The 12,857-nt window shown below is 39.8% G+C and overlaps 1 protein-coding gene across 1 annotated transcript; it reads right to left on the bottom strand.

Moving 5' to 3' along the window:
- Positions 1-6,259: 6,259 nt before the first annotated feature.
- Positions 6,260-11,932, bottom strand: LOC140233407 (uncharacterized protein F13E9.13, mitochondrial-like). Its single transcript, XM_072313512.1, has 6 exons — positions 11,748-11,932; positions 10,783-10,865; positions 9,547-9,733; positions 8,088-8,238; positions 7,207-7,334; positions 6,260-6,516 (listed from the first exon to the last, which is right to left on the bottom strand). Exons 1-6 carry the CDS (start codon positions 11,821-11,823, stop codon positions 6,323-6,325), a joined length of 819 nt encoding a protein of 272 aa, XP_072169613.1. The 5' UTR covers positions 11,824-11,932; the 3' UTR covers positions 6,260-6,322.
- Between the last annotated feature and the right edge of the window lie 925 nt (positions 11,933-12,857).

Here is a 12,857-nt window from a genome sequence, read left to right as displayed (position 1 = left end):
AACCTTCGGGAATTTCACAAGGAGCCACAAAACATGAAAGTAACATGCATGTGAAAGTAAAATGCACATGAAACATTTGTCTTCAGAATCTAGCACATGAAGTATTTTTTTTTTTTTTTTTTTTGACGGTCGGCAATTTCATGAAAGTCTCATACTGCAAATGTTTCTGGTTTTACAGAAGATATTGTTAAAAATAAGAAAGTGATAGATACCAAGCACAAAGCATGCTACACATAGTTTCTTCAAAATCAGGTTTTTGATATCAAAACCATCTTTTTTTTTTGTCAATAAAAAAAAAACAAAACAAACTAAAATGTGGTAACTATAGGGGGCGTGAGGCATGATGTCCATTTGTCTTTTCTATCACACTGGCAATACTACATGCCAAGTTTGCAGAAAATTTGACTGAAAATTACAGCACATGCTGCTACGTGCCATGGCCTACGATACAGACATACAGTATGTCAAGGGGAAGAACAATCACCTTGCAGATCCTCTTTCAAGTCACTCTTACCTTCCGCATCAAGTGACAGGCCAACAAGAATCTGAGGCCATTCATTCTGTATGTGATCTGTGTTTCCTAGAAGACATGTCGGCAGACCTGAAAAGAACAGCTGCAGCTGATGAGACCATGTAGACACTTGTGGAAACCATGGATGGTTTGGATGGGTGACCAGGGCCCCGTCTTATAAAGACTTGTGATTGATTCAAATCAATCACAACTTTATGATTGAATGCAAATCCATCTTATAAAAAAAGTTATGTTTGAAATTAAGACGGAGAACTGGAATCAATCAATCACAGGTTGCGATTGATTGCAGCTTTCAAGAGATTTGTGATCGATTGATTTCTATCACAAGTTTTATAAGACAGGGCCCTGAACACAAGTCACACATGTGTTCCCTCCACTGACTCCATACTACCATGTGAAAGATGAACTTTCAACTAATGATGGGTTTTTCTTTTTTTCAGAGGTCAACGCCTTGTCATCCCCAAAATAATGGGGTACAAACTAAAAGCAGATCTCCACACAGGCCACAGTGGCATTGCATCTACTCTCCGACAAGCCCGAGAAAATCTCTTCTGGCAGGGCATGAACCACGAGATCTGAGAGGCTGTACAAACATGTGAAACATGCCAAGAATACACTGTGTCACAACCTGCTCAATCCATGACGGCAGGCCATGAGAAAAGATCGGCATTAACCTATTCCACTACAAGGATGACATATATTTGATCACAAAATGTCACTTCTCTTAACTATCTTTAGATAGAAAAGCTACAAGGACAAATAGACCAGGGCGCTCAAGGACGCAGTGGAGGAGCCGGAACAGTATTCTCGCCAGGAATGCCAGCAATTTTACGGCATACCACAAGGAACATACCGGTAATAAGGATACTGACACTGACGGTATCAAAGCTGTCAAAGGACGTCTTGACAACACTCTACAGGCCAGAGATGTCAATCGAAGTCAAAGGATTACTTACAGGGAAAAACTAGATCAATGATGACAGCAACCCACCCCAAAGCCCATCATTGTGAAGTTCAGCTCTTCCCCAAAGATATCATTGGTTGGATTCAACAAAAACAGAGAAACATGCCGTCAGTGTCCCAAAGTTCCACAACGGGCCGACCAACTAAAGCCTGGGAAGCACTGTCCCAAAAGATTCAGACAAAGGGAGGCCCAAGAATTGGTGAAGCAAAGAGAACCACAAGAATTGATCTTTGCTGCAACTAAAGGACGGCATAAAAAAAAAAAAAACCACTGAGATCTGAAGTATGTCCTGAACTTTGTTACGATTTCCCCATTCTGACCATCCAAAATCAGGAAAGTAATCATGAAACCAGTGAAGACACCTGAAGGGTACACCTCTGATGAGGCATTATCACTCCTTGTAAAAACAGGAATGACTATTAAACAATCATATCAGACTGTTAGATCATCAGTTGAGAGAAAAAACGCCGACATCTATCCACCATACAATGAAGTGAGAAAGGTTAAGATGAAGTGCTATCCTGAAAACATTACGATAAAGAAAGATTCAGACGAGGTCCCTCTTCAGAATCTGCTTGATCACACTGCCTTAAGAGTATCGATGATCAAGAGAAGGTAACAAATATTAGGAAGGGTCTCAAAGATGACGAGCAGATGTCCTGCAAGTTAGCTTGCAAGTACAGACTTGATGACTCATCAGGACAGAGCGAGTACAAGCAATGATTTTTGTTGCTAGAAAAGATGGATGACAAGCTTGTTTTGTGCAGCTCTGGTTCTTCTACAGCGAAAATGGGGTGATCATATCTTGTGGGAGAATCCAGTGCCATCTTTTACAAGATTCTGTCGACCTGTCCACCTCAATTTCGCCAAAGAAATGGTAGAGTTGTGCCAGGTTGTAGACACATCAATAAAACAGGAAATTGATAGTCTGCAGCCAATGGATGTTGCCCTGGACATCAGATACGAAGTTGAGGCAGACCTGAACAGAATCGCCAAAGTGACAGTCAACTATGAACTACATCTCACCATGGTCGACCAGAAGGTTATCAATGCTCTCATAGACACACAATTTTCCATGAGATGCTACATATGCGGTGCAACCCCAGCACAACTCAATAACCTGTAAGAAATGCCAGAATTGCTCAGATCCAAAGATGTGCATGCATGGCCTTTCCCCTCTCCACAAGTCGACTGGTGCTTTGAGATATTGCCTCACATTACCTGCATGGCTGAGATTAGGAAATGGTGCATTTCTTCTGCTGCAGAAAAGCAAAAGACAGGTGATCCACGATCACTTCGAAGTGGAGCTAGGAATCAAAGTCAACGAACCTCAACACGGTGCAGGGAATATACAAACGATGGTAACACAGCTCGAAAGGCTTTAAAGAATGAAAAGGTGTTTGCTGATGTATGTGGTTTGGACAAAGACCGAGCGCAGGATTTTGGTCGCTTTGTCATGCAAACTTCCACTGGACCCAAACAAACATGTTTCTGTGAATGAATATCGAGTGATTTTTGGAGGATAGCCAATACTTGTGGATATTTCATCATATTTTTGTTCACCCTACAACTGCATTTTTGCGCTTCGCCTTTGCGCTGGAACAAGGAAGAAACTTCCAAATTTCTTACTTTGGTAGGAGAGAACACTGATTGTGGTTCTTACAGACTAGAGCAACCTAAACTATTAAAATATGGAGAGAGGTAATTTTCAAGAATTTATCAGAATATAGCCTGTTCAACATTGAGTAGGGAAACATTCATCAGTCATCAGCTTGGCAAAAATATGCCCAGATCTAACTCTAAGACTAGATCTGAAACTCTACAGACTCAGAATCAGAGTTTGGTTTTCTGGAATACAGACATGCAATCTGTTCCTTGTTTCATATTTGTCTTCTACCAATCACGCAAGAATGAATTGAAGACTTGTGGGTTCTATGTAGTCCACAGCCACATTTTATTGAACACTTTTGGGTCTGTTGCTCCAAGACTGAAGCTGTTAACTGCCAAACACAAGTTAATAAGTGGGAATGTACACCCGAACCCAGGTCCCAAGATAATAAGTTTACTTGACAAGCAAAGGTTATTTGACCAAATGCATTTGAATCAGTTTAAAGAGCAATACATTATCACTGATTCAACTCAACAACCTGTTGCAGAAAATTATAACAGACTCAAAGATGCCTTGCTGAGATCCAGGGATAAGAATTTCCCCTGCAAGACGTCACAGCCATCTAAAAGTCTTCCATGGGTAACCAAATATATATCAAGGAAACTGATCAGAAAGCGTGATAGACTTCATAAGAGAGCCAAGAAGTCCCAATGATCTGCACACTGGGAAACTTCAGAGAAGCAGGACAATCTGTCAAGAAGGTCATCAAGAAAGCAGAGTCCAAATACATCAGGAACAGCATTGATGACTTAGAGATAGACCAACGAGCTTTCTGGAAGTACATCAGAAGCACAAGAGTGGATGCCTACAATATAATTGAGTCCAGAACAGACAGGCACTTGTACTCTTTTCTGCCCACAACCATACGGGACTGGAAAGATCTTCCCCTTGCCACTACATCAATACCATCTCCAGATAAATTTAAGGTCACATTAAATAAATTATAATAAGTCGCATCTGCACCCGACCACAGCGTCATGGAACATTTGTTCTGTTACTGTGTATCTGTGATGATGATGATGATATTCAAGGCATATTGTCATGTAGCACCGAGGACCGCGCCTTGTGGCGCGGTCCTGGCGGCTACCTCGCAGCTGAGCGGGAGCAAAAATCATGAATAACTCCCTATTGCCACATTTGGGGTGACTTCACAAATAAAGCATGGCTAAATTCTATCACAAACACAGTGACAATAAAAAATGAAATACATATTACCCAATCGACTTGGTTCTTCTCACCAATTTATCTGGAAACTGCAAAATTTTCCACATTTTTAAGGAGTAATAAGCGGCCTGCCCTAGTGGAGAGCCTTGCTGCCATTTTGAATGTGTATATCCATTAGTACGCATGCGTGAACAGTGACGTCAACGTTACGGATGCTCAAGGATATGAATAATGCATCATCGCACGGTGCATAATTATAAGGTGAAATGAATATGCATTAAAAAGTTTATTTTCAATGTTTACAATACGGTACTGTATTGTTTTGTATGTACACGGCCGGCTTAGTTACAAGTACTACTACTAGTCTATATAGAATTGTGATTTTAATCACAGCATCATGGATGCCATTTTCAGTGAAATAGAGGAAGAGGTGGGGTTCAAGTTCAAGATGGAACAAAAGCAGATCATGAGCGTTTCCATAGTGAACCACACGTTCGGCGCATTAACGGTACAATAAAAAATTGCAACATCATGTAGCGAGCAATACAGCTGTCAATGCACTGCACTGCATGCATGCTGTGCGCATGTGCAAGTGATTGTGAGTTTTAGTGAGCATCGGTGAGCTGAAGATATTCGCCTTATATAATAAAGACAACATTTTCTGCATCATAAGCAATAAAATGCATCAAACAGTCACCGATTGGAATCATTTAGGTTTAATTGACCCATGTAAGTATTCCTAGTAGTTTTTGTTGAAAAATTAAGGAAATATAGCGCCGGAACAGCACCCGTTTTGTACAAGATTTAGATCTTAATGCGAAAACGGCTGTCGCAGTTTAATAATTGTCATGAAACAGCCGAGTTACAGCTCAAACTATATCCATGGTTTCGCTTCCTCATAAGTATCGACATCCTCCTCATTCATGGTGACAGAATTTTCTCTTCTCCAGTCCTGCCTATCAGGATGATGAGTGAAGAGGCACAGGAAGCCAAAAACAAAGATAACAAGTTCTTTCGAAGAATGCACACTCTAAAAACATCTCGCGCTGACAACATCAGCGATGTTTTTCACAGACTGATGGTAATGGGTGGCAGTGTAATCAGCAGCAAGTCCCTGCGAGTACAGAAATCACAATCGCTTCCTTCTGATGTTCAGAAAATGTTGAAAGATCCAACAACCCATAACATTGCTGGTGAGACAACCAAGAGTGACTGTGATTCGGAGTAATTAAAAAATTTTGAACAGGTGTCTGGTTCAGTGAGTAATTGTTCTGTCATTCATCGTTTATATGCATTATTAACTGATATACTGTATTTCAAGAGAAGATATCATACATGGCATAGCACTAATTAATACACAATCCAGAAGGGCACCCTTTTTAGGCATGAGCACATCATAAGTCTGAGCTTTTGATGTATTTCCTTTCTTTTTCTTTTTCTTTTTTTTTTTTTTACTTTTTAGTGCACAGAGTAGATAAATTCACAATCGTGGAGTACAACACTGAACAGAGAAATTTATATGTGCATGTTACATCCACGTCAGGCTGAGAGTTGATATTTTCGCGTGTTTTAAATTTGTGAATAGCACCTGACTTGCAAAATTCAGGAAAATAAAAAATAAAAAAAATCACAAAATATTAGGCATTTACAGCATATGGGACAGTGGCTGCTGCCACAAGTTCAGGGTTTAGATTGCTAAGCCTGATATTCCATGAAGGGGCTTTCCCATGCCACTGGGCAAGGTCCTTTGTACAGAGGCAAAAAAAAAAAAAAAAAAAAAGTTCTCTCACAGACACTTTTCGATTCAAGTCTTATATATGACAACCGCAGTCACTTTGTCTAGCACATTTTGTGAATGCCAACAGGGTCAATGTGTTCAAGCCCATATCATATGTAATTACGCAACTGCACACAATTCTGCTCCCTATTGCAAAGTCCTGTCACACATTAGCTGCTGTCAAAAGTACAATATTCAGGCAGGCAAACGGTCAGATCACATCTGAAACTTTCTGACCTCTTCCATAAACTGTCTGACCCTGTCGAAGTCCACATTGTTTTGCCACTGTCCACCAAGCTTGAAGTGAGAGCCCACTATGCAGCCATTGGCCGCCGTAAGGCTCTGGGCCAAGTTTGCCTGCGACACACCAGATCCAATCAGCACAGGTATGCCGACAGCTTGTCTGACATCTGAAAGAAGGAAAACGACATGAGCACCCACATGACACCGAGACAAATGTGACCCCAGCATCATAATATCCACACTTGGCCATAGCCACATGCTATGCCATTTGATTCACGATATGTAGTTTATCTTCTGGTGCTAAAATCACCATTTTTTTCCCCCCATAAAACCCCCTCATTTACAATGTGATTGTCCAGCATGGAAAACATGGTTTGTTTGTTTTTTACCTTTTATTGGATTCTAGAACCAAACTGATTAGATGTGATATGATATTTAATTGAAGAATACTGGATTTCATAAGAAACATAAAACTAATTGCATTTAGGGAAGAAAACAACTTTGTACACTTTTAATTGATAAAGTATCATAAAGACCTAGCAACATATTACTTTTTTCATTTATCATTATTAGTAGTTGTTTTCATTCTTTTATTTTCTCATCTATTGTTACTTTTTTTTTTTTTTTTTTTTTACAAAACTTCTGTTCTCTTCTTCTCATCAAACAAACTCCATTTACATAGTTCCACGACTTTTCCCATAACATAAGATGAACCGAAAGTGTTCACATATTTTAACATGAAAGTGTGAATCTGAAAGCTTTTAAAAGCAATAATCATGCATTTTTTTTTCCATCTTGTCAAATTTCAGAATGCATTCAAAATGAGAATGAGATGAGATACTTGGATCTTCTCTCACCCTCCACATCCTTAAGACTTGTCGGGCATCCAGTGCTCGTCCCCGTCACTATCACTCCGTCGCTGAGGAAGAACTCCGCCGCCTTCGCCGTCTCCGCCAGGCTCACATCAGAGGTGATCGCGTGAGAACTGTAAGGAGATGACAGAAGACATATGAACACTCCAGCACATACTTAAGACCATTCCTCCAGTCAAGACATAAATCTCCTTTTCCAATATCATAGGGTGAGAATGATAAGGGTGTTCAGGTGCCTCAAGCACTATGAATTCAGTGGCAACTTAGTGTCCTTATCATTATCACCCGACGTTATATCCTAATGTATACAAAGTATATTTGGTTAGGGCATAATTTTTGCATTGAGTGTTGTTAACTACCAAAACATGCACAATCTAAACAAAAACAATTAAATCAAAACAAAAAAGGCTGTATGAGATCTCCAGCTATGATTTACAAACCCAATGGTAGCCCTCGCTCTAACATCAATGTCACATCTAAAGTGTTGTGCTTGCTTTAATTGCAATAAAGCATTAACACTATAGGACCATAACATTTGCCCAAATGAAGGGTTAAGCACACAGCTATGCTCGCTTGAAATTGTTTTAACTACCAGAGTAGCACTTTGTTGACAGTGTAGTCAATGGGTTAATGGCTTTCCTTGGAAAGTTTTCTCTTATCTGTTATTCACTAATCTATTCTTTGTCATCAATTCAAAAGTAGAATATTCAGTTGGAAAAAATAAGTGCAACTCGACAAGATTAAATCACACAAGGAAAACCACTGCTACTGCAATTACACTGCAGATGCTATGCTACGAATACTGCCTGTTATAGAGGGTCTTCTGGCATAAATCAAACATTGGCACTATCAAGACATATTACTACCTGTGTTTCTTCTTGATATCAGTGAGCACCTTGACATCCTCAGCTCCTATCTGTCTACGATATCTGAGCAGCTCTCCAGCGCAAGCATTCAGAATGCCTTCGTCGCCGACGTGGCTGAAGACAAAACCTTCTGCCCGAATGAAATTCAGACCTACATCGACAGTCAACAAATATATGTAAGGGGGGGGGGGGTGAGAAGAGGGAATTCATAAATGTGGATATAGCAATATGCTGTGAAATCGGTGTGGACCCAATTTGTTATCCAAGGTTTTGTATAAAACAAATAGTGAATGGTCGTGAATGCATTCAGTGAAAGATGAGGCACTCTATTCAGCAGTTTCACTTTGCTGAATGGAGCGCATCTTCTGTCGCTACGTGCGAAATCTTGTACCATATTGCACTAATGACCATTCACTATTTGCAGAACATTCCATAGGTTGCACCTTTCATGGAGATTAACATGCAGAAAAATGTGATGCAGGAACAATGCAGATCAGGCAAAGAGACAAACAAATGTTCACATGCCCACATTCCCCCCCCCCCCCCTCCACCCCTCGACATACACACTAACCATGGACATTTCAATCATTTCCAACAGGGGAGCTATGGATGGTGCACGAGCTCAAGAATGGACATGTTCAGTATAACCCATTGAGGACGAGTCCCAAGTATACTTGGGCAAAGTGTCCATGGGATATGCGTGTTGAAGCAAAATCAGCCTGTCCTCAATGGGTTAAAGGGGCATTCTAGGCAATTTTCATAATTTTACATCATGTAGTACATAAATCGATAGCTCCATGTATAGATTTGTGGAATTTATTGTGGTCCTTGAGCAGGCAAACGATTGAAAAACCAAAAACAAATTACACTGAACAATGATGATGACATAGAGGCTCACATATTTCGGAGATGTAGCAGTGTACTTGCATTACAATACTGCTTGCTTGCAAGTTCACCGGTGTATAATCTATGCATGCCTTCCTCTTTTGTTCTGCTTCCTTGAGCCCCAACTCATGCATTCTTATGGTGAGGCTGCCATGTCATCATCCTTGTTCATTGCAATTTGTTAGAAATTTTGAAAACATTCTTATTACTCATCTCAATCACTATAAAGTCTGAAATTCTGTACTCAGTGTAATTTATAGTTGTTAAAATGTAAAAATCTGAAAATCATCCGGAGGTCTTCTTTAAGGTTGACTGAAACTTGAAAAGCAATTCATATTTGTCCTGGTTTTTTATTTATTCATCAAACAAAAAAGGTATGGAGGCCCCATTCCTTTGTAAAGAAGCAAAACAAAATGTCCAATTTTTGCACTTTTTAAATGATTACTATGCTCATAGAATCTTTGAAGGTTTCCGTGGCAGTAGAATGTTCAGTAGTGGAAGGCTTCACTGTGTACCACATCTTCTTTCTATGCTCATGTTCGGTGTTCATCGAAAACGGTATCAGGGATCCTACCTGCCGCCTGTGCAACTGCCAGTGCCTGCTGATTGGCTGCTGAGAGAACCTGGACACCGATGGGCAGGTCGGGGTACATCTGACGAATGGCGCAGGACACTGCAGTCATGGAGGCAGTGACCTCTGGTCCCAATTGGTCAGGCTGGACGTACGGCACGTCGTGCATGTTCTCCAACATGAGCGCATTCTGGTCAAAAAGCAAATGAGAGTGCAGGATATTTCTTGAAATGGCTGGTAACAGAGAACTGATCTCTAAGAGTGCAAAGTCTCATGGTGGCAAATCAATGATATAGCAAGTTGTAACAATGTTGTGTAAGTCATTTACTTGTCTTCAATAACTATTTATGGTGCAGTGAAGAGGATAGCTATGGTATAAACCACAACTAACAGTCACTATAAATATTCTATACCATTGCAGTCTTCATCTGGGTGCTGGAATTTGATTCCAAAGTCTATAAACCATCCGCCTACTTTGGTGCTGTGGAGAATACAGTCCCAAGTAGTTGCTGACATGCCATTAGATACATCAAGTATAAACCTGGGTGGCACATTGCACTTACATGTAAGTAATTCTAAAATGTAAATCTACTGGAATAGATTTGTTTAGAACTGCAGCCCAGGGCAAACTGAATTAAATACTACAATCATACACATCTGTGATTTTATGGATATATATTGCTACAGGTAGCACTGTAAAGAAAACTATTCAAATGACAAAATGAAATAAATTCAGCAAAAGCAAATTACCCTTGCATAATTCTTTCCCTAAGAACAAGTATAATTCGCTCAATTTTATGCTGACCTGCACAATACTTCACCCTCAGGTCAAAAACCTTAGTCGGTCCTATGACCTGCAAGACAATACTCATGTACCAGTTGTCAACGCATTTCAATGCAAGCAGGTTCTTGGGCAAAGAGTCAATTTCAGATGTTACCGGTACCTTTTTAGCCCAACCTTCAGCATTCTCCAGATCTGGTTGATATATTGTTCTGCTTTGTTTCAACCTTGTTCAAATCAGATTTACTGGCAAATGAGTAGTGTGGACCTGATAACAAGAATCAAAATGAACAAATGATCATCACATATATTTGGGCAGGATGGACAGAACCAAATATAATTCCTGCAGCAGTCTTGATGAGTAAGAAGGAAAAACAATCAGAAGTTTCGACAGAAATAATATGAGTGATATACTGGTATGTTGCATACTGCTGAGCATCTTAGATACCGGTACTCACTATGCCAGCCTCTACATATCCCTTGGCCTCAAGGCAAGCTTTCTTGACTATCTCAGCTATGCTTGTGCTGTGGTGTGGTGTACCTGTTTTAACACAAACACAAACGAATAATATCATCAATGATGATGACATTACTGATGGCTATGTACAATGATAACATAAGTCAACCTCGCCTGTTTCAAATCCATTTTAGGGACTGGAGAAGGCTGTACGACTTACAAAATAGAATTCGCTCACGTTTATAATACCTCATGTCTGTCCAGGATGGAATTTTTCTTCAACTCAGCAAAATGTTTGACTTGAGCAAGGTCAACTCAGGGTTGACTGTAATGCCCACAATGATATGAAACTAGGAGAAAATATACATAACTATCAAAATTATGATGATGATAATGTAATTTGAAAATATTATAATAATGACAACCCCCCCCCCCCCCAAATAAATGGGGGGGGGGGACAGTTTAAGGTATACACATATTTTTGAAGTCTACCTATCTAGAGCCCAGGTTTATCACAAAAGACCTGTCCAAATTTGTTTGTTTGTTTAACAAACAAAACACAGATTAACACAGATGAGGAATCCTATGTCAGGAAAAGCAGTCACAAGATTTTGTCAAATTGTGAAGGGATACCAAGAAGATATTTTGTGATCTTCGAGTATCATTCGAGTAATCAATTTAAAAAAAATTTCACATTCCCACTACACTGAACCGTCTTTGTTTCACTGCTTTTGTGACAAAAAGACAAAGCATTCTGTAGATGAAAAATTAAGCAGTTCTCTGCTTCCTTCATTAGAATTCACAAGGATTATAACATAGCCCTAACACTAGTATTAAACTCAAATTAAAGTACACTTTACAATAATTATCTGCTGGTCACACTGCATACATCAGTAAGTTCAGTTTTAATTTGGGTTGTCTGCCTGCAACAACAAATTATCATTCACAATTACAGCAGCTGATTACCTGGTAATGCTTGAACATGAATCATGCCTATCACAACACCACGGTTGTGTCCGAATAATCTTTGGAACCAGCTCATCTTGACCCCGAGTTCTACAAAGAGGAACAACAACAAAAGAGAGTAGCACTGATATTGTTATCTAACATCCTGCATGGCTGGCTATCACTGATGAAAGCAGTACCAGTAATATGCCTACATCCATGGTGGCTATTCACATGAGCAAGATGTTACCGCCTTTCTTTTTTTTTCCACTTCACTCTTTATTTCTGATGGTTGTGGCTGGCTGTAAGAGACAGCTCGGTGAAATCAGACATACATATTGTATGGAATGGCAGTTTTAATCAAAATCAAAATTAAAAACAAGAGACCTGCAGAACTCATGCAGAGACTCCAACCCAAAGCACCTTCTGATCTGGAGATTCTCCCGCCTGAAACCCCTAGCAAACGGGAGATTCCAAGTTGATGTGTGCGAAGCGCGAAATTCCCAGGTTCTAGATGCTCTGTAGTGCTATCTAAGGCTTATTTTTTCAACATACGATAGCAATAAGTAAAAAATCCTTTCCAACGGGAGACACAGAGCCAGGGCGGGAGAAATTAAATCATAAGCAGGAGAAAGGGAGATTTTGCAAAAATGGGTTTTCGGCGGGAAATCTCCCGTCGAAAACGGGAGAGTTGGAGTCTCTGCTCATGTACCTGAGCAGCATATTATTCACTTTCATGGCACTCCACCCAAGTAAAGCTAATAATAAAAAAAACAACAAAAACAATCTAACAAAAACCTCATTTGCGCACACTATGATTCCCTCCACCCACCGATGGTATTCCTGCCAATTGTAAGTTCGGTCAAAATCTAGCCACTTGTTAAAAAAAAAAAATGAATATGCCAAAAATCACATAAATTAGCAAGTTTGGGATATACTGACCTACTTTGGCAAAAGGAAGCAAGTGACAAAAGTGACATTTCTCGTAAAAGAGCAAAATGTGTCTGTCATTTACACTGACGTCAATGGACTATCATGATGTTTTATCTAACATATCTCTTAGTAGGATGAATGTTTCTGCATGAAATTTGGCATGGAAGAAGAGCTCATTATGTGAATTATGAAAACATC

Source organism: Diadema setosum, chromosome 9, assembly GCF_964275005.1.
Source record: "Diadema setosum chromosome 9, eeDiaSeto1, whole genome shotgun sequence".
NCBI lineage: Eukaryota > Metazoa > Echinodermata > Echinoidea > Diadematoida > Diadematidae > Diadema > Diadema setosum.
This window is presented reverse-complemented; position numbering and strand designations above follow the sequence as displayed.